Source organism: Xyrauchen texanus, chromosome 8 (assembly GCF_025860055.1).
Source record: "Xyrauchen texanus isolate HMW12.3.18 chromosome 8, RBS_HiC_50CHRs, whole genome shotgun sequence".
NCBI lineage: Eukaryota > Metazoa > Chordata > Actinopteri > Cypriniformes > Catostomidae > Xyrauchen > Xyrauchen texanus.
Window position 1 is genome coordinate 1,470,001 of NC_068283.1, and position 23,155 is coordinate 1,493,155.

The 23,155-nt window shown below is 39.0% G+C and overlaps 1 protein-coding gene across 4 annotated transcripts in view; it reads left to right on the top strand.

Annotated features, from left to right (window-relative positions):
* The window catches only part of LOC127647467 (centrosomal protein of 112 kDa-like), a 308,426-nt gene that overhangs the window by 164,230 nt on the left and 121,041 nt on the right, over nucleotides 1-23,155 (top strand). For all 4 annotated transcript variants that reach the window (XM_052131726.1, XM_052131727.1, XM_052131728.1 and 1 more), the window contains exon 18: nucleotides 8,187-8,322. In XM_052131726.1, the coding sequence (XP_051987686.1) occupies nucleotides 8,187-8,322 (136 nt within the window). The remainder of the gene's footprint in view (nucleotides 1-8,186; nucleotides 8,323-23,155) is intronic.

Genomic DNA, 23,155 nt, shown 5'->3' on the forward strand with positions numbered 1-23,155 from the left:
GATCCATGTTCTCATTCTGTTTACGCCAAATTCTGACTCTACCATCTGAATGTCTCAACAGAAATCGAGACTCATCAGACCAGGCAACATTTTTCCAGTCTTCAACTGTCCAATTTTGGTGAGCGCTTGCAAATTGTAGCCACTTTTTCCTATTTGTAGTGGAGATGAGTGGTACCCGGTGGGGTCTTCTGCTGTTGTAGCCCATCCGCCTCAAGGTTGTGCGTGTTGTGGCTTCACAAATGCTTTGCTGCATACCTCGGTTGTAACGAGTGGTTATTTCAGGCAAAGTTGCTCTTCTATCAGCTTGAATCAGTCGGCCCATTCTCCTCTGACATCAACAAGGCATTTTTGCCCACAGGACTGCCGCATACTGGACGTTTTTCCCTTTTCACACCATTCTTTGTAAACCCTAGAAATGGTTGTGCGTGAAAATCCCAGTAACTGAGCAGATTGTGAAATACTCAGACCGGCCCGTCTGGCACAAACAACCATGCCACGCTCAAAATTGCTTAAATCACCTTTCTTTCCCATTCTGACATTCAGTTTGGAGTTCAGGAGATTGTCTTGACCAGGACCAGACCCCTAAATGCATTGAAGCAACTGCCATGTGATTGGTTGATTAGATAATTGCATTAATGAGAAATTGAACAGGTGTTGCTAATAATCCTTTAGGTGAGTATATATATATATATATATATATGTATATGTATATATATATGTGTGTGAATATATATATATAAATAAATTACTGGACTAGAGCAATGTGGTAGCAACAAAATCGGCAAAAATCTTGTAAGTGTACATGGACCATTGGATTTCCGATCAATGGACACCAGTTGGAACTGTAATGCGTGCGGTTGAAGTGCATTGTTTTTTCTGTTCTGTGGTTTGTTCAGGATTTCATTGTTATATCAATATTGAATTGTGGTCTATATAATTTAGCCTTGGGTGCACAATGTTTCTTTGCATGTCAATATGTCACACTTCAATATAGATCAAATGTTTCTCTCCATGTGAAAGGTTAATGGGCTGGGGTACCATATAAAAAGAAGAAAGGTTGTATCTTTCCTTAAATGTAAATACATTGATAAGTAAGCATTTACAATTGAATTGTCTCAAACAGATCAAAGATAATTTTGAGTTATCCTTTAGAGCAGGGGTTCTCAACCTTTTGCAAGCTGGGGCCCCCCCCCCAAAGCTGGTTCATTGCAGTTGAGGCCCCAGTGTCCCCCGCCCCATGCTTTATTGTTGTTGTTGTTATTATTATTATTATTATTATTATTATTGGCAGTAGCACCAGACTTCTAATGTGAGCTTGCAGGCATTATTATTATTATTATGAGTAGTAGTAGGCCTATCATCATTACTAGGCTATTGCTATATAATTATATGAGGTTACATGCTTTATTGTTGTTATTATTATTATTATTATTATTATTATTATTATTATTATTATTATCATCATCAGTAGGCCTATCATCATTACTAGGCTATTGCTATATAATTATATGAGGTTACATGCGTTATTGTTGTTATTATTATTATTATTATTATTATTATTATTATTATTATCATCATCATCAGTAGGCCTATTATCATTACTAGGCTATTGCTATATAATGATATGAGGTTACATGCTTTATTGTTGTTATTATTATTATTATTATTATTATTATTATCATCATCAGTAGGCCTATTATCATTACTAGGCTATTGCTATAATTGGGAATTGGCACCAGACCTCTGATATTAATTTATGCTTTATTATTGTTATTATTACTAGGCCTAATAGTAGGCATCATCTGTATTTTTTACAGAAGCTTGCTGGTAGGTGATGTTAATGTGAGACCTGCGCCTGCTTTGCCTTGCAAAGATCCTCAATTCTTGCTCGATTTGTGCACGATTGCGGTATTTCGTTTTGAGTGCAGTCATTTTTGAGAATCCTGCCTCACATAAATATGTCGACGCGAAAGGAAGGAGAATCTTCAAGGCGACGTCACAGAGTTCAGGGTATTCCTGCATCAATGCTGCCCAGAATGACGAAAGAGGGCAGGAGCTAAAGAGTTCCTTCAGTCTACTGTCACTCTTCAGCTCAATAAGCTGTTCCTGCATATCAATTGATAGCTCATTTGCTGTGCACACAAACGGATCTCGAACCCACGCAAAAGAGCGATAATCCTCTTTAAAGTACATCGCAAATTGTTTTCTCATTGCTGACAGGTGCTCAGACGCTGATTGAAATAGGGAGGAGAAATCGTGTGACATGCCTGCATCAGTGATAAAGTCTGCAAGGCTGGGGAACATGTCGCAGTTCCCTCGACTGACTCTACTTTGTCTGCAAGGAGCAAAATATGAGTTTCATGGCCTTGCAAAGACGGGTTGAAATCAAACAAATGAGCGCCGTTTTCTAAAGTCTATGAGCGCAGCACACACAAATAAACTAAATTGACATACTGCAGTTAAATTTCATAATGTGGTGTTTTTATATTTATAACATTTGAATACAGTTCAGCAACATACATCACACGACCTGACGACCAAGAGAGCTGACAATTGACCATCACTTAATTTACCATCACCTCACGATTGAAAATGTGACACTGATTTCATATGACAGTTCAACAAACAAGTTAATAATATTAAGTCACTTACATTTTAGACGAAATAATGACTGTTTTGGTCTATTTTAGCAGCGAAAATAGATCCGATGAATCCAAACAAAGATCACAGCCATAGCGCATCTCACAGCAATACTCAATCGTGTTTTGAATGATTCAGTTTTGTGAACGAATCGGTTGAGTCAAAGATTCAATGACCCATTCACAAACATCTGTCTCATTCTTGATGAATCGGCCATTTGAACGAATCGTTTGAATGAACGACTCAATGACTCGCTTAATGAAACCGCTTATCACCTGCATTTGCGCTCACTATCGACAAACCAATCAAATTTGTTCAAAACTTTTTTTGACACATTTCAATTTTTATTCAGGAGTTATGTATATACAAAACTATAACTTTTTATGACAGTAGTTTAGTGATAAAAAAAAATGTGCCCAAAAAATTGTTTTTTCCAGTTTTTTTTCCCTTCCATCGTAGCCTACCTTTTATTGTTTTGTCTTGTTAAAAACCAGGTTAGGTTTTTAAACTGTCTAAGAATTCAAGGGTGCACCTTATTCAATTTAAGATTGTTTAGGCTTGGTGTAAAAGACACACCTATCTGCTGCCTATGTCTGTTGGAGGATGGAGACCTGGTCCATGCTCTGTGGTTCTGTGTTATGATTCAAGAATTGTGGATAAGAGTCCAGAATTTTATCTGTGAGGTTTTAGATTCTCAAATTTCATTCTGCCTCAGACTATGGATACTCAGTGATTGGCCCGTTATTAAAGTAGGTGATGAATATATAAAAAGCTGGTGTAATGATTGGCAGACAAATAATTCTTAAAGAATGGAAGTTAAAAGGTGCTCCCTCATTTCAAGAATGGTTCACCGAATTGGGCGGGGTTGTTAGCTTATTATTGAGATCGGTTTTATACATTTACAAAATAATATCACATTTGTTGTAATCATTGGTTTTATTTTATAAGAGAGGTTTACTCTCTTGACATTTTTGCTATCTGAATTCGATACTGTACGCTCGTTATCGCCCTCAGATTTTACAGCTATCTGTCGTGCGAAGAGTCCATCGTGGCCAACAAAGTGCGTGAAAAGAGCTCTGCAGCCACTGCCCACTCCCATAACTCACAGTGAATGACACGATCGAGTCGCTATCCCTATACTCTAAAATGACTTTTATATTTGTATATATCTGTATAATTTTCAATAAAATTGAAATATATTTGTTTCTATACTTATAATCAACAACTAACTTTAAATCAAATGTTGTACATATATCCAGAGTTTTTCATTTGATTGTCATCTGCAATGCTTCATGGGATTGTAGTTCATTCCCTCAATAAGGCCTTAAGTACACAGTCTTGTATTTTTGTTTTTTTGGCCAGTTTTTTAAATGCTTGTAATGTTGTGATTCACCTCAGAGCTGGTTAGTTTGGTTCATGGTGAAGGATTTGATGAAATCCCTATGGAAAAAAATTTCACGAACCAAGATTGCTAAAAAAAAGAAGGCGGGAACTGTTGCGCTCTATTGAGAGTCGAGTCTCTAGTGCACTTCACGTAAGGAGTGCTGTTTGTACGGCTGACTATGTAAAGCGTATCAAATGAAGGTTATTTTTACAGCACTTTTCACGACACACTTCATTTCAAACCAGCTTTACAGCTGTAATGTTGCAGTTAAAATCAGTCACTTATGACGTGCCGTTTCAGTTAGGATGCTGCCTGTGTAGATACAGTCTGACAAATATAAAGGCAATCTAACCTTCTAACCCACCAGCTAACTAACTCTGCCTCTTTCCCTCTCTGTCAGCCAGCTCCTCGTGGAAAGTCTCAGTATGTTCTGAGAGAGCTATTTTTGTGGCTTGGTCTTTTTCTTGTTTCTTTCTTGTTTAGATGTCTGTTTTTCTCTCTGTCTTTCTGCTGGTTGCTCCACATCAGAGCTCAGCAGCAGCTCTTTTGTGTGCTCTCTGCCCTGAAGACATTCATGTTGCAAGACTGATTAATGATTACAGACTACACAACAGTCAGAGAGAAACAATTTCTAGATCTTTTGATGTCAAACTTGAGAGAGACCAAAATTACACAGGAAAGAGGCCAGAGAGAAAAAAATGTCCCCAGCTTTTTTTTTTTTTTTTTTTGTGCGTTTTGTTTTTAATTTCCTTTTATTGTTATGTCTACTTTGTGTGCATGTGTGCGTCTGTGTGTGTTAAATGAAACAATAACTAATGAAGGCTATAATTTTCATGAACTGATGAAAATGTTCATGTTTACGACACATGTAGAGAATATGATTTATTGACCCCAAACTATTGAACAGCAGTGAATATACAGCCCTCTACATAGCAAATAAATCACTCACGGCCAAAGTTTGCGGTAAAAGTTCAAGTAAATATTCAGTTTTTACTCTCCAGAGATTGAGTTGTGTAGTGGCGAAGCCAATAGAAGAACTTGAACACCGCTATCCTTTTACTGAATAAGAAGCTGGATACAGTCTTGTATTTTGTAGCGTGAGTGCACCCTGAGTGACTCTATTTGGTTGCGGTGGGGCCGGATTTGTCGTGATTGCGCTGTCACCATTGCTTTTCTTCAGCTGTGAAATGGCATTGACATTGCATTTAATGACTTCAACTCTGAGTTTGACTGAAATATTCACAACATTCTTTATTTTAAAGCTTGGCTACAGACCAGTAACGCTCCTATTGGACGTCTGTTTGAAGGTAAATGTGCTGCAAAACTCTAATGCGTGTAGATTTGAATTTGAGAACATGTAGAAAAAGTACAGAGTCATTCACATTATACAAGTTTCCTTTTGTTTCATTCTGTGTACACTCACCTAAAGGATTATTAGGAACACCTGTTCAGTTTCTCATTAATGCAATTATCTAATCAACCAATCACATGGCAGTTGCTTCAATGCATTTAGGGGTGTGGTCCTGGTCAAGACAATCTCCTGAACTCCAAACTGAATGTCAGAATGGGAAAGAAAGGTGATTTAAGCAATTTTGAGCGTGGCATGGTTGTTTGTGCCAGACGGGCCGGTCTGAGTATTTCACAATCTGCTCAGTTACTGGGATTTTCACGCACAACCATTTCTAGGGTTTACAAAGAATGGTGTGAAAAGGAAAAACATCCAGTATGCGGCAGTCCTGTGGGCTGAAAATGCCTTGTTGATGCTAGAGGTCAGAGGAGAATGGGCCGACTGATTCAAGCTGATAGAAGAGCAACTTTGCCTGAAATAACCACTCGCTACAACCGAGGTATGCAGCAAAGCATTTGTGAAGCCACAACACGCACAACCTTGAGGCGGATGGGCTACAACAGCAGAAGACCCCACCGGGTACCACTCATCTCCACTACAAATAGGAAAGAGTGGCTACAATTTGCAAGAGCTCACCAAAATTGGACAGTTGAAGACTGGAAAAATGTTGCCTGGTCTGATGAGTCTCGATTTCTGTTGAGACATTCAGATGGTAGAGTCAGAATTTGGCGTAAACAGAATGAGAACATGGATCCATCATGCCTTGTTACCACTGTGCAGGCTGGTGGTGGTGGTGTAATGGTGTGGGGGATGTTTTCTTGGCACACTTTAGGCCCCTTAGTGCCAATTGGGCATCGCTTAAATGCCACGGCCTACCTGAGCATTGTTTCTGACCATGTCCATCCCTTTATGGCCACCATGTACCCATCCTCTGATGGCTACTTCCAGCAGGATAATGCATCATGTCACAAAGCTCGAATCATTTCAAATTGGTTTCTTGAACATGACAATGAGTTCACTGTACTAAAATGGCCCCCACAGTCACCAGATCTCAACCCAATAGAGCATCTTTGGGATGTGGTGGAACGGGAGCTTCGTTCCCTGGATGTGCATCCCACAAATCTCCATCAACTGCAAGATGCTATCCTATCAATATGGGCCAACATTTCTAAAGAATGCTTTCAGCACCTTGTTGAATCAATGCCACGTAGAATTAAGGCAGTTCTGAAGGCAAAAGGGGGTCAAACACAGTATTAGTATGGTGTTCCTAATAATCTTTTAGGTGAGTGTATTTTGTATCCATAGATGAGACCCAGACACCCCATTTTCATATTATATCTCTTTTAAAATCCTTTCTATTATTCACAGTCAGTTGGTGATCAGTAAGATAAAAATAAACATTATTTCTAATCAGACATTGCATGGATGAGGGAAACCCCACCATTACACTTCTCTATCATTTATATATAAGAGCCATTCTCTTCATTTAGCATTTGTTATACATATCAATGGAAACTCAATGCAAATCACACAAGTGCAAATAAACAAACATCGTATAAAAAATAGTAAGTGTAATAAACGTGTAAATACTGTTCATAAATATTTAAAAGGCACAACAAATATTGTGAAATATTTTATCTTCTGAAAACACTGTAATTATGAAAGAATTTAATTTATTTTGTAGCACTTAAATTATTATTTTTATAATTTATTATTAATTCTGTTTTCATTATTAGAACAGCCTTTTTCCAACCTTTTAATTTATATGAGATTTCAGACAGTGACAACAGCTTGTATCAGGATTAAAAATGCAATTTCTTGACCTATTTGATAGAATGTGACATTTGTACATGTGTACACAAGCTAAAATGTGATTTAAAAGGATCAAAAGCAAAACATAAAAATAGAATGTACAATCTTGCGTAATATATTGTGTGAAATCATATACAGTATATGAAAAGAAATGACAGTTTTCAGTTGCATTATATTTACATGTTGTCAAAGTCTGGTGAGTAAAAATAAAAAGGTACTAGACAATGGTGAGTAATTCTCCAACCTGCCGTAGAGGGTTGATATACATAAATTCCAATATGGCTTGGTCTGTTAGATCAAATTAAGTTAGCACAATTTTTTTTTTAAATTCATATACCTAATATATAATGAATATATCTACTTTTGATATTTATTAAATAATATTTAATTTAAAAAAGATATTAAATACATTGCATTTAGTTTTTCTTGTTTTATATAAAAATAGAAAATCCCCATTAGCTGTCTCATGTTTGTTTGTGACATCCTAAACACAGATATCTGTAGATATGTTTGAATTCACTTTGCTGCTCTATATTGTTCAGTCAGGAGCTTTATAGATATGGTGTTTCAATTCTTTAATTAAGCACTAATGTTCGGACGCTCAAGTTTCTTATTGAACATAAAACGCCCTCAATCAGGTGATGGAATAATAAACATAAACACAACCATGAGTGAGATTCTGTGTGAGCTGGTTTCCATTATATTTATGTTAGTGCTCATCCAAGTGACACAAAACAAGGTCATATTCAGTGACTCCTATTGTAATCTAAGGGGCCGTTCACAGAGAACATCTGTTAGAAGTTGAAAGTGCTTATAGATTTGAATTTGAGAACATTGAGAAGGGGTACAATAAATGCAGTTTTTGTACAAGCAAGTCATACATTTTATATGTGTTTTTGCATCCCCCGTGTTGTTTTGTAATCGTCTATGTAAACGTGCGCTGAACAGATGTCTTTAACCGCTGTGGCGCTTCTCACACATGCTCATGTGTATGTGTTGTAGGGATCGAGAGGAGCAGTTGGTTCGTCTTCGGGACAGTCACAGACAGCAAGCCCAGCAGGCAGAGGCCGCTCTGGAGAACTTCAAGAAGCAGGTGGAGCTCAGCTCAGAGAAGACCTACTCTGACATGAAACAACAGGTAAGTCGCAACTGTTAACACGCACAAAACATGCCAGCTTTCATAAAATGACAAGCTCTGATCTGACTGGCTGGCTTTTTGCAGCTTCCAGTGGTCAGTGTGGACAGTTCATCATGAAACAAATGCCCCTTTTCCACAGACATGGTGTAATAGAGTCCAGTCTGGAACAGTTCTGCACATTTCCACCATGAAAAGAAAAGGCTGTTTCCAGGCCCTAATTATTGGCTCCACATCAGCCCATAAAACGTCCTGGTCTCTAAACAAGAACCGTTAACGTCAGAGGTCGAGGAGCAATGTAATGTCCATCAAGTCTCAAGTTTTCCTAACAAACCCACAACAACACTAGATCACTCCCATTGTAATCCACAAAACACTGGAGATGGCGGATGCTGTGTTGCATTGGGTTTAGTCAATAGACACCCCATTTGTATATTTGATTCTCTAAAGTACTTTAATTTCCCTTTATTTTCATGGTGCATCTGAAAAAAAAATGTTTTAATTAAAAATATAAAATGTGTGAATTAGGGCTACAACTGTTGATTATCTTGATAATCGATTATTAGGGCCCAAGCCTTGAAAAGGCAAGGCCCTATTGTTTTCGTTAGAATTATTAGGGCCCAAGCACAAAGTGCGTAGGACCCTATTGTTTTCGTTAGGATTATTAGGGCCCAAGCACAAAGTGCGTAGGACCCTATTGTTTTCGTTAGGATTATTATTATTATTATTATTATTATTATTATTATTATTATTATTATTATTAGGGCCCAAGCACAAAGTGCGTAGGACCCTATTGTTTTCGTTAGGATTATTATTATTATTATTATTATTATTTTTTTACCGACTATTGGGGCACTTTTGGGGCTCTTAACGTGCTCAAAAAATCTTGAAACTTTGCACGCGGGTCAGAACCCGCGGCTGTCAGGGCCGGGCTGAAGCTGGTACCCGGGCGTGGCAGGGGGGCTCGACAGCGCCCCCTGGAACAGGGTCCGAAAACTTGGTCCATAAATCAAACACGCTTGCATGTAATAATATGAAACTCGGTACACATATAGATCTCATCGTTTCATATATCCTTCATACTTTTACTTTTTACCCCAGGCCAACAGGAAACCGTCTATTTAGGGTTGTTTGAAAAACGCACGCAATGGAATTTGGAATACTCCTCCCAGAGAATTCCACCAATCGCCACCAAACTCGGTCAGCATGATGTCAAGACATTGAGCATGAAAAATTGCCGGCAGATTTTTGATATCTCGAACGGTTTGGCCGTGGCGAGGAAACGAAATGATGGCGCGAAAAGAGAAACAGGAAGTGTGTTATAACTTCTGCATACATTAATTGATCTCCATGAAACCGCAGCAGCGTGATCGCTGGAAGAAGCCGATCGCATGGATGTGACTATTGTCAGTCAAAGTTATAGCGCCATCAACTGGCAGAAGGAAGTGTGTCACTTTCAAAATGCTTTGAAATCACCCACTTATTTTTACCCGATTTACTTCAAACTTTAGGTGTATAATGTAAACACACGGCAGATGTAGACATGTGAAAGGATTATTGATATCTTCGATACTGTCGCCGCGCAACGCTTCAAAGTTGAATATTCTTTTTGATGCTTTTGAGACTCTTAGCATACTTGAAATTGCATGAAACTCGACAGACACATCACATTTATTAGCCAGTACACATGTGCAAAGTTTCAGAAACGGGCGTGGTGCAGGGGCTCAGTAGCGCCACCTTTTGACAAAAGTGGGGGTTGCTTTACACTTTGACCCACAGTCACAAAACTCAAGATTTTTATTGTTCTCATCGAGCCGGACAACTTTCTAATTTACAGTCATTAGCTCAGACCAACAGAAAGTCAGATATTTTGGTTTGAATGTGGATGTTTTGGAGAATTTTCTCTCCCTCTCTCACTGACCCTACGTCTCTCTGTGTCTGGGGGGAGGGGGGTGATTTGGCTGTTGAATGAGAATGCTTTTATTTTTGTTTTTCAAGGTTTTGGGGCCCTTAACGTGCTCAAACTCTTGAAACTTTGCACACGGGTCGGAACCCGCAGCCATCAGGGCCGGGCCGAAGATGGTACCCGGGCGTGGCAGGGGGGCTCGACAGCGCCCCCTGGAATGGGATTCGAACACTTGTCCGTATATCAAACATGCTTGCATGTAATGATATGAAACTCGGTACACTTGTAGATCTCGTCGGGCCGAACAACTTTCGTGCTCTAAGTTTTACGCCAGCCCAACAGGAAGTCGTCTATTATGGGTTGTTTGGAAACACGTGCTCTGGAAATATATATTTTCCTCCTAGAGAATGAATCCAATCACCACCAAACTCGGTCGGCATGAAGTCAAGACATTGAGGATGCTACATTCCGGACGGATTTTTGATATCTCGAACGGTTTGGCCGTGGCGAGGAAATTGATTTAGGACTAAAAATGGACACATAAAGTGTGTTATAACTTAGTTAGTTCTATCTACAGTTACAAAACTCGGCGTGTATATTGTTCTCGTCAAGCCGAACAACTTTCTAATTTACAGTCATTAGCTCCATCCAACAGAAAGTCAGATATTGTGGTTTGAATGTGGATTTCTTAAAATTTTTCTCTTTCTGAGTGACCCCAGCTCCTCCGTTTCTGTGTTTTTTCTCTCAGTGTCTCTCTGTCTGACAGACAGAATGGGCCTGCCAAATTTTTTTTTGTGTGTGTGTGTGTGAGGGGGGTTCTCTGTTTTGTTTAGATTTTAAATTCTGGGACTTTTGGGGCCCTTAACATGCTCGAAAACTCTTGAAACTTTGCACACAGGTCAGAACCCGCGGCCATCAGGGCCGGGCTGAATCTGGTACCCGGGCGTGGCAGGGGGCTCGACAGCGACACCTGGAATGGGATTCAAACACTTGTCCATATATCAAACATGCTTGCATGTAATAATATGAAACTCGGAACACCTCTAGATCTCGTCGGGCCGAACAACTTTCTAATTTACAGTCATTAGCTCAGACCAACAGAAAGTCAGATATTTTGGTTTGAATGTGGAACACATTTCAAATGAACTTTGAAGCTCCAAAAAGCACATAAAGGCAGCATAAAAGCAAGGAAGTGTGTTATAACTTCTGCATACATTAACTGATCTCGATGAAACTTCAGCAGTGCGTAAATTATAATTACATTAATAAACCTGAACAGACACCTCCGGATAAATACTGGCCTTCTGGATTAACACGCTTAAGTGCTGCAAAAGATATTGACCTATGACATCAAAAAATTATTCTACATTTGAATTACCTCATAGATGTGACTATTGTGGTTCACGGTCCTAGGCACTGTCCCTGTCTCAAATGGCACACTTCATATGAATTTTCAGTCTTGTGTACTTATTTCGTGTGTCCATTAACTCCATGAGACCGTAGGGTGTCTCATTTTTCATTTTAGGTATCGGAAGGGTGCTCACACATACTTTGTGGTTGATATGTGCCCTCCATGCGAACTTTTGCAGAGCCCACGCTGATGCGAGCTCTACAGCACACGCCTTCTCGACGGTCAAAGCGAGGTTACGTTATTGCCCATCGTGCACAGCGACCCTAAAGGCACGGGGTGGCGGTGCCACCGCTTGGGCTCGCCATCGCTGCTCGCAGCTATATTTATTATTATTATTATTTTTTTACGACTTACGGGCACTTTTGGGGCTCTTAACATGCTCAAAAACTCTTGAAACTTTGCACACGGGTCAGAACCTGCGGTCATTAGGGCCGGCCTGAAGCTGGTACCCGGGCGTGGCAGGGGTTGACAGCGCCTCCTGGAACAGGGGCCTAAAACTTGGTCTATAACTCAAACACGCTTGCATGTAATAATATGAAACTCGGTACACATATAGATCTCATCATTTCATATATCCTTCATACTTTTACTTTTTACCCCAGACCAACAGGAAACCGCCTATTTAGGGTTGTTTGAAAACGCACGCAATGGAATTTGGAATACTCCTCCCAGAGAACTCCACCAATCGCCACCAAACTCGGTCAGCATGATGTCAAGACATTGACCATGAAAAATTGCCGGCAGATTTTTGATATCTCCAACGGTTTGGCCGTGGCGAGGAAACTAAATGATGGCGTAGAAACAGTCAGAGTGTTATAACTTCTACATACATTAATTGATCTCGATGAAACTTCAGCTGTGTGTTCGCTGTAAGAGGCCGATCGCATGGATGTGACTATTGTGAGTCAAAGTTATAGCGCCACCAACTGGCAGAAGGAAGTGTGTCACTTTCAAAATGCTTTAAAATCACCCACTTATTGTTACACGATTTACTTCAAACTTTAGGTGTATAATGTAAACACACGGCAGCTGTAGACGTGTGAAAGAATTATTGATATCTTAAATACTGCTGTCGCGCAGCTCTTCAAACTTGAATTTTCTTTTTTGATGCCTGGTGCAGGGGCTCAGTAGCCCACCTTCAGACAAAAGTGGGGTATTGGTTTCATACTTTGACCTAGAGTCAGATATTTTGGTTTGAATGTGGAACACATTGCACAAGAACTTTGAAGCTCAAAAAGCACATAAATGAAGCTTAAACAGCAAGGAACTGTGTTATAACTTCTGCATACATTACTTGATCTCGATGAAACTTAAGCAGTTTCTTCACTTGAAGAGGCCGGTCGCGTGGATGTGACTATTGTGAGTCAAAGTTATAGCGCCACCAACTGGCAGAAGGAAGTGTGTCACTTTCAAAATGCTTTGAAATCACCCCTTATGTCTCAATTGAACAAACAGTTGATAAAGAAATCGGTATCAATATATTGAATTATGAATTATTTCACTGATCAACTGTGATGTCCGGTTAAGATGAAAATAAACTATTACTCTGTCTAAGCTGATTATCTTTCTGAAACACGCCACAAAAACTTACAGAAACGGATAACACAAACATGACGTTGGAAATATACACTTATCAGAATAGTTATATTAAACATGTCTATTTCAGTTATAAAGCTGTCTCATATGTAATTTCTCCTTTAATTCTATAATATAACCACTAGATGGAGGTCTAAGCACATTTTCTGTATTCTCGTTGTTTTAACGTAAGAAGAACACTTGTACGTGTTGACTGTTGAGAACGGTGTTTGGAGATTTTAAAAGACGCTGACCAGACGGAAAAACAAGACATACTGCATCATTAGCGCTCAATATTTTAACGAGGGCCACTCGTGACGCTGTACACGGTGTAAGCATCAGCTTGAGGACTCTTAAAAATGTATATAGGTCTCAGTTCTGGATGGAGTTATTTGCAGACCTTAGAGATGCTGGATACTTCAACGGGAGTCGTGAGCGCCATTGCTTTGGTGATACAATAAAAAAATACTCTACAAAAAAAAAAAAAAAAAAAAACAGGGTTTCCAAGGGGTCTTAAAAAGTCTAAAATTTCAAAATCACAATTTAAGGCCTTAAAAAGTCTTAAATTTGCTGAAGTATTGTGTTCTAGGTCTTAAATAATTTTTAACAGGTCTTAATTTTCCTACGCCCATGTAAATCTCATTTAAATGCTCCTGCAGCTTTGGAATGTTTCTTTTTTACTTCCGTGGTGTTGTAGTTTCTTATTTCGCTAGTCCAAATGTAATTCGCTGTATTATGACTACAAAATAGACCAACATGCAACAGCCAGCTTTGAGCTTTCGTGTTATTGGCGCGAGTCTCTCGGTTACAACAGAAAGACGTTAAACGGATTTTATTCAGCTATGAGGAAGTGCAAATTTAGCGATACTTGGCTTGAAAAATCTGAATTTCGTGCTTGGTTAAAGCCAGTTGCAAATAACGCATTTGAAGCCTACTGCTTATGCAAGAAAGCTATTAAATTGGGAATGTTGGGTGTACGGGCGCTGGAGTCTCATTCAAAAAGTGAAAAATATCTAACTGCTGTCAAGGGTCTCCAGCAAACTACAGCCATCAGCCATTACGCTTTGGAATAGCGGATGATGACTAATTTCCAAAATCACGGGACCGTTCGTGCTGATGTTCGACGAAAGTCTTCATCGCACCACCAAAACGAAACAGCCGGACCTGCACGCACGCTTTTCGCCTGCTGCGAATGGGTCGAGACTGCAATAAATAAAAATAAAAAGGAATAGGCTACAATGAATGATCTATGGCAGGGCTAGTATAATGGTGGCCCCCAGATCATCTTTATCTGGCCCTCCAACAGTTTTTTTATTTTTAAAAACCCTCACAATCTGATATCAAAGTGCCCTCTCAGCAAAGGTTTAGCGCGTTCATAGGCAACCGCGATTCATCGGTGAGTTTAACAACGCTCATTGTGGGTACAACACCATTCATCGGTGAGTTTAACAACGCTCAACTGCAGGTAAAGCAGCACACAGAGGTGAGTTCAACCAAAACAACGCTAAACTGCATGTGGCTAATGTTTACACTCAGGGTACATTACGGCATGTTTTCCATAACGCTACGACGCTCTCAATATAATTCATAATCACACGCTTATAATGAACAACGCGTTATGGTTATTGTGTTATTAAAAACTGTGTACGCAGGTGTTACAGTTAACATGGTAACACAAGTTACACCTGGTTTACTTGTATGTTACTGATTAAGAAGTAATGTAAAAAAAACAGTTATAACTGCATGAAGATGAATGGTAACACAATACTGGCAAAATACTGTTTACATCTTGCAAATGCATATGATTCAAGACTAGAATTCCCCAGAACGGAGGGAGGGGCGGGTGACCAAACCTCATTATCATTTAAAGTCATATGCACTGAAACGGCGTGCTGAAAACGGAGCTGTTTTTGAACAGTTAAAATTAGTGTTTTCTTAAAATACTAATGAGAATTTTTAATAAAAGTATATTACAAAGTTTTCATTTAGACCCTAAAGATTCATATTAACTTGTACAAAAATGGCATTATATGACCCCTTTAAGGTTACAAATACACACACACACACACACACACACTCCATCATTGCAATCTTGACATTGCAGCCTGTTCATTATAGCCGCAATAAAATATAATAATAAAATAGTAAACCTACCATATAAAAATTACTCTGTTTAAATAGTCAGTAGTACAACTCGTGATCATTCACAGTAAGCACCGCCCACTGTGATGTTTCCAAGCATATTTTTTAGCATGTAAAGAGGATGATTTTCTACGCCGGTATTGCAGCGTGAGTAAAGTACAAAGCCTATAATAATTGGCAGAAGGCAGTAAGAGAAACAGGAAGTCTGTTATAACTTCTGCATACATTAATTGATCTCGACTGAAACTTCAGCAGTGTGTTCGCTGTAAGAGGCCGATCGCATGGATGTTGCTATTGTGAGTCAGTTATAGCGCCACCAACTGGCAGAAGGAAGTGTGTCACTTTCAAAATGCTTTTAAATCACCCCCTTATGTCTCAAGTGAACAAACAGACCAACAGAAAGTCAGATATTTTGGTTTGAATGTGGATTTCTTGGAATTTGCACACATCTTCTCGACGGTCGAGCGAAGCTTACGTTATTGCCCGTCGCGCGCTGGCGACCCTAAAGGCCCAGGGTGGCGGTGCCACCGGCTTGGGCCTGTCATCGCTGCTCGCAGCTTTAATTATTATTATTATTTTTTTTTTTACGACTATTGGGGCACTTTTGGGGCTCTTAACGTGCTCAAAAACTCTTGAAACTTTGCACACTGGTCAGAACCCGCGGCCATTAGGGCCGGGCTGAAGCTGGTACCCGGCGTGGCAGGGGTTCGACAGCTCCCTGAAACAGGGTCCGAAAACTTGGTCCATAAATCAAACACGCTTGCATGTAATAATATGAAACTCGGTACACATATAGATCTCATCGTTTCATATATCCTTCATACTTTTACTTTTTACCTCAGCCCAACAGGAAATCGCCTATTTAGGGTTCTTTGGAAAACACATGCAATGGAATGTGAAATACTCCTCCTAGAGAATTCCACCAATCGCCACGTAAACTCGGTCAGCATGAAGTCAAGACATTGAGGATGAAAAATTGACAGCGGATTTTTGATATCTCGAACGGTTTGGCCGTGGCGAGGAAACCAAATTATGGCGTGAAAAGTGAAACAGGAAATGTGTTATAACTTCTGCATACATTAATTGATCTCGATGAAACCGCAGCAGTGTGATCGCTGGAAGAGGCCGATCGCATGGATGTGACTATTGTGAGTCAAAGTTATAGCGCCACCAACTGGCAGAAGGAAGTGTGTCACTTTCAAAATGCTTTGAAATCACACTCTTATTTTTACCCGATTTACTTAAAACTTTATGTGTATAATGTAAACACACGGCAGATGTAGACGTGTGAAAGGATTATTGATATCTTAAATACTGTGGATCGTGGCAGCGCTTCAAACTCGAATATTCTTTTTTGATGCGTGGTGCAGGGGCTCAGTAGCCCACCTGTTGACAAAAGTGGGGTATTGGTTTTATACTTCGACCTAGAGTCACAAAACTCAGGAATTATATTGTTCTCATCGAGCCGACAACTTTCTAATTTACAGTCATTAGCTCAGACCAACAGAAAGTCAGATATTTTGGTTTGTATGTGGAACACATTGCAAAGGAAACTTTGAAGCTCCAAAACCCCATAAAGGTAGCATATAATGGGAGCAAATAGCAAGGAAGTGTGTTATAACTTCTGCATACATTAACTGATCTCGATGAAACTTCAGCAGTGTGTCACATGGATGTGACTATTGTGAGTCAAAGTTATAGCGCCACCAACTGGCAGAAGGAAGTGTGTCACTTTCAAAATGCTTTGAAATCACCCTCTTATGTCTCAAGTGAACAAACAGACCAACAGAAAGTCAGATATTTTGGTTTGAATGTGGAACACATTGCAGATGAACTTTGAAGCTCCAAAAAGCACACAAAGGAAGCATAAAAGCAAGGAAGTGTGTTATAACTTTTGCATACATTAACTGATCTCGATGAAACTTCAGCAGTGTGTCACATGGATGTGACTACTGTGAGTCAAAGTTATAGCGCCACCAACTGGCAGAAGGAAGTGTGTCACTTTCAAAATGCTTTGAAATCACCCCCTTATGTCTCAATTGATCAAACAGTTGATAAAGAAATCGGGTATCAATATACTGAATTATGAATTATTTCAGTGATCAACTGTGATGTCCGGTTAAGATGAAAATAAACTATCGCTCTGTCTAAGCGATTATCTTTCTGAAACACGTCACAAAAACTTACAGAAACGGATAACACAAACATGATGTTGGAAATATACACTTATCAGAATAGTTATATTAAACTTTAGTCTATTTCAGTTAAAGCCATTTAAGTTATAAAGCTGTCTCATGTAATTTCTCCTTTAATTCTATAATACAACCACTAGGTGGAGTTCTAAGCCTAGTTTCTGTATTCTCGTTGTTTTAACGTATGAAGAAGACTTACATGTTGTTGAGAACGCAGTAAAGTGTGACGATATTTCGCTCTGTGAGTTTTATGAGTACTCGAAGTCTTTCTTAAAACCAACACATGAAACATATGTCTAAAGAAAGTAGGGATGGGCTGATCGATGCTAACGTATCAAAACTTCCGAGTATGATGTTGTTTTAGGGTTGTCGGACTAGAGCTGTCGCGATAGTCAATATATCGACTTATCGCGACGATATATGGAAATGAGCTGATCATTTTTGGTGCCGCGATATATTGCAACTGATCATTTGTTTTATTATTAAAAATAATAATCAGATTCATTTTTACATTAAAATGAATGTCACCAACATTTTAGTTGATCGCGCTGCCTCTGTCATCTTGTCTGCACTCTGTGTCGGAGGCGGGCTCAGGCAGCGTGTCCACACACACACACACACACACACACACACACAGAGGGAGAGACAGAGCGGACACCGCCAGGTGAAGAGAAGGCGTGAACCAACTGCATTTTAAAGTGTTCTGTTTCGTGACATCTTCAGCGAGCCAGTTAGGAAGAACGAGTCCAACATGGAATTGATTTCAAAGCCGCAATCTTCAGCTCCGTGTGGGAACATTTTGGCTTTAAGCCGAACGAGAGAGGAGAGCTAATTGACGCTGCGATTTAAAGTTGCCTTTTCAACTTTGCTCGCGATCTTCACGAAGGTTTGTCGGTTGTATACAATGTTTGCCTGTTTGAACATTCAAGCCGATTTTACACTATTCAACTCAACAAATGTGAAAACAACTCAAGTACATGTTTGCGAGCAGATTGAGTGACACAGCGATCGAGCCGCTGCCGTGTCTAACGCCGCTCGAACGCTCTGCTGCTTACGCCTGAACGGACGATTTCATACAACAAAGTGTAAAAATACATGATATATTGAGGAGTCTGTTATGTCTCAAGTGAACAAACAGTTGAGAAAGAAATCTGGTATAATAATATTAAATTCTGGCATTATTCCAGGTGACGCCCTGCTATATTTTTCTCTCGAAACAGCGGAAACAACTTAAACAAAATACTGCGTTATTTGTGCCCATACTGATACATTTAATACATCATCACAAACTATGAAAGTCGTACTTTTATTTGTGTACACTTAAAATAACAACAAAACCTTGTGCTTTTGTAAAATAAAGAAAATAAACCGGCTGCGCTTGTCTCTGTCTTCGCGATAATCTTTCTGAAACACGCCACAAAATTCAAGTGAACAAAATCAGCCATTCACGCAGTCTGTATTTTATCATCTCACAATGAATACAGATGCAACAAGCACGGCACAAAACGAAAATAATGATACTTCTCAGTTCTCAAAAGATTAAACTGAACTGTGCCTTGAATATCGTGAACATGCGATAAAACCCTCTTAAAGAGACAGTAACAATTTAGCCTTCAGCCCTGAACATAGACATCCCAAGTCATTGGAAAGTACAAATGGTATTATTTTAAGTTTTTTAATTTCTCTCTACGCTGTAAAATGCCACGTTTTTGAATGGCATGTAAAATGTAAAAATAATCACTCAATCTCCATTTTTCTTCTCTGATCTGTTGCTATTTTAATGATTTAAAAATCAAAGCACTGACCATTTAAAGTGTGAGCTTGTACATTTTGAAATTTATAAACAGTCACAGCAATGCAGTGTTATTATGTACCTAGATAGTCTTTCAAATAAAATGAGTTTACCCCAAAAAGATATTTCTCTCATCATTTACTCACCCTCAGGCACGTGCACACATAGACATCAAAGGGGGCTTGAGCACCTGCCCTTTTTCTTCCTCAAGAGAAAGTGCCCTTTTTTCTGGGGTGTTTATTTTTTAATAAATAAATTAATATATATATTCCTGTTTAGCACAGCTTCCTGTCAAACAAATATATTTATTAAATAAAAAATCAAAACATCAGGTCGGTAGATGAGATTTTGTCGATGCCCGCCTCCCTCCCTCCCTCCGGCGTGTACAGTGCCTCGACTATACAGCTAATTAGCTAAAAGCAAATATAGTTAACTTGTGTCTTGCTAACTTTCATGACTCATGAGCTACTAGCTAATGTAATAGGTTAGCTAAAGTCTAGCTAAGGCAATATATCATGGCCATACAGGCCAATATACTGTACTTATTGGAGACATTACAGGTGAATACAGTCACATTTGTGTGATGTACTTAACATAATGATAAATAATCTTAAGATATTATATCGTATGCTATGTATTGTGAATACACCCATGTTAAACATAAAAATGTACTTCCATTGCATATCATAGGAACACATAAGCGTAAATTATAATTACATTGATAAACCTGTACAAAGACCTCCAGATAAATACTGGCCTTCTGGATTAACACATTTAAGTGCTGCAAAAGATATTGACCTATGACATCCTATGACATTAAAATTATTCTACATTTGAATTATCTCATAGATGTGACTATTGTGGTTCACGGTCATAGGCCCTGTCCTAAATGGCACACTTCATATGAATTTTCAGTCTTGTGTACTTATTCCATGTGTCCATTAACTCCATGAGACCGTAGGGTGTCTAATTTTTCATTTTAGGTATCGGAAGGGTGCTCACGCATACTTTGTGGTCGATATGTGCCCTCGATGCGCACTTTTGCAGAGCACACACTTATGCGAGCTCTACAGCACACATCTTCTCGACGGTCAAAGCGAGGTTACGTTATTGCCCATCGTGCACAGCAACCCTAAAGGCACGGGGGTGGCGGTGCCACCGGCTTGGGCCCGCCATCGCTGCTCGCAGCTATATTTCTTTGATTTATTTCTTTAACTAATCATGGGGGCGGGGGGGCAACTTGTATTTTTTCTTTATTTGCAGTGCTGGTTCGAGGAAGAGCAGGGGAGTCATTACATTGATAAGTAAGCATTTATAATTGAATTGTCTCAAACAGATCAAAGATAATTTAGGAATAATCATTATTGTTTTGACTGAAATACAGGGGCAAACTCGTATTTTGGCTAATATTTTTACACCCAATGCTGATGATCAGAACTTTTTATAGATTTTGAAGGAAAGTAACAAGCAGCATTGATCCTCTATGATATGGTTTTGGGTGGAGACTTCAATCTGTTAATGGATCCAGTCCTCAATCATAGTGATGCAAAAGTGTGTAGACCCTTTAGACAGGGGTGTCAAACTCCGTTGCTGGAGGGCTGCAGCCCTGCAGAGTTTAGTCCCAGCCATGTTCCAAAATGCCTGCTTGTAATCTTCAAGCACTCCTGAAGCCCTTGATTAGCTGTTTAACCCTCTGGGGTCTGAGGGTGTTTTGGGCCCTGGAGAAGTTTTGACATGCCTTGACATTTGTGCTTTTTTCAGTTGATTAAAAACACACTAATGGCTAAAGTCTGATAACACTGTATTCAGCACAAACTGGGCTGCAATAATATGTGAGCAACATGTGTGTACAGGTTTGTATTTTTGAGAAAATAACGTTTATGCATGTTTGTTGATTTAACTGACTTTAAGTCAGGAGACTAGGCAGGGAAAATCTTGCCAGATACATTAAATCAAAGAGGTTTCAGTGAAGTCTTCTGGAGGCAGTATATTTAGATCTGTATAGCTCCACTTCTTCGTCTACCGATAAGGATATTAGCAACTTCTTGGAGCCATTAGAACTTCCTACATTTACGAATGATCAAAAAGACTTTCTTGACTCAGATACTTTGGAGGTGGGATGTGCGCTACGACTAATTTGACTGACTGTTTAAATGGAAGTTTTGTAACCGACTAGTCTAAAAGTAAGAAACCCCCTGAAGACAATCAAAAAATGTGTGTGTGTGTGTGTGTGTGTGTGTGTGTGTGTGTGTGTGTGTATGATCCATATAAAAAAAAATCTGAATCAAACAGTCAAATATCATACATACAATAATATAAAAATATTGTCTAAAATTCTGGCTGATCAATTAAGCAGAGTAATTCCATATCTTATACATATAGATCAAGTGGGGTTTATTCGGGGTCGTAGTTCTTCTGAGAATATTAGATGTTTTATAAATAATATGTGGTCAATAGCAAATAATCAGAGCCTGATCACTGCCATCTCTCATGACGCTGAGAAGGCGTTTGATGAAGTGGAATGGGACTATATTTATTGCCTTATTCAGTTTAAGATTTTGCATCGTTTGTATTGGACTCCCTCTAGATTGTTTAGGCTTGGTGTAAAAGACACACCTATCTGCTGCCTATGTCTGTTGGAGGATGGAGACCTGGTCCATGCTCTGTGGTTCTGTGTTATGATTCAAGAATTGTGGATAAGAGTCCAGAATTTTATCTGTGAGGTTTTAGATTCTCAAATTTCATTCTGCCTCAGACTATGGATACTCAGTGATTGGCCCGTTATTAAAGTAGGTGATGAATATATAAAAAGCTGGTGTAATGATTGGCAGACAAATAATTCTTAAAGAATGGAAGTTAAAAGGTGCTCCCTCATTTCAAGAATGGTTCACCGAATTGGGCGGGGTGGAAGCATTCGAAAAGATGTCATACAAACAGCTTGGATGCATGTGGTAAGAAATGGAACAGATATTTGTCCTTTCTGGAAGGCTCTCAGTGAGGAGCATGTGGAGATGCGTAATTGTGGGATTAATTGTGGATTCTGTTTTTTTGTTGAATAATTTATTTTCTCTTTGTTGATTTTTGTATATTTATATTTTCTCAAATGTATATATATACATATATGTTTGTCTGTGTATATGTGTGCATTTTGTCATTTATGCTTTGACCACAGGGATATATGTTGATGGACAGGGTGGGGGGAGTGGGACATAAAGGGAGGTTAAAGTTGATTCTGTATATATATATATATATATATATATATATCTATATATACACACACAAGAATCAATAATATATAATTTAATTAAAAATATAAATGGCCATATGCTATACGTTGTGTATTTTGTAACATTTATATATATATAAATGAGAGAGTTTTCATTTTTGAGAGAACTATTCCTTTAAGGGTGACTTTGTCCTGTGGATTGTTCCAGAGAGTCCAGACAGTGAGTGATCTGGATGATAATTCACTGCATTCTAACATGTGGCAGTGTGCAGCTCCTCTCAGACACTAATACATACCTCGATCAGTTGTGTCTGCTGTGACCTTGTGGTTAGCACATGTGTTTCAATACTTTGAGCTTTGGCCCTCATGCCGGCAATGTAGGTTTGAATTCGGATTGTGCTGTTATCTCATCCTCTTGTTCTTTATTTCCTTCATTCATTTCACTTCTGCCAAAAAAAATGTAATAATTTGTGTTACCTTGATTTCCCCTCTCAGCATGGATCAGGATCAGCTTGTAGGCTGTTTGACAGTGCAGCATATGACTTAGTCACATGGTATAGATTGACAGTTACTCATACAGACACGTACGTAC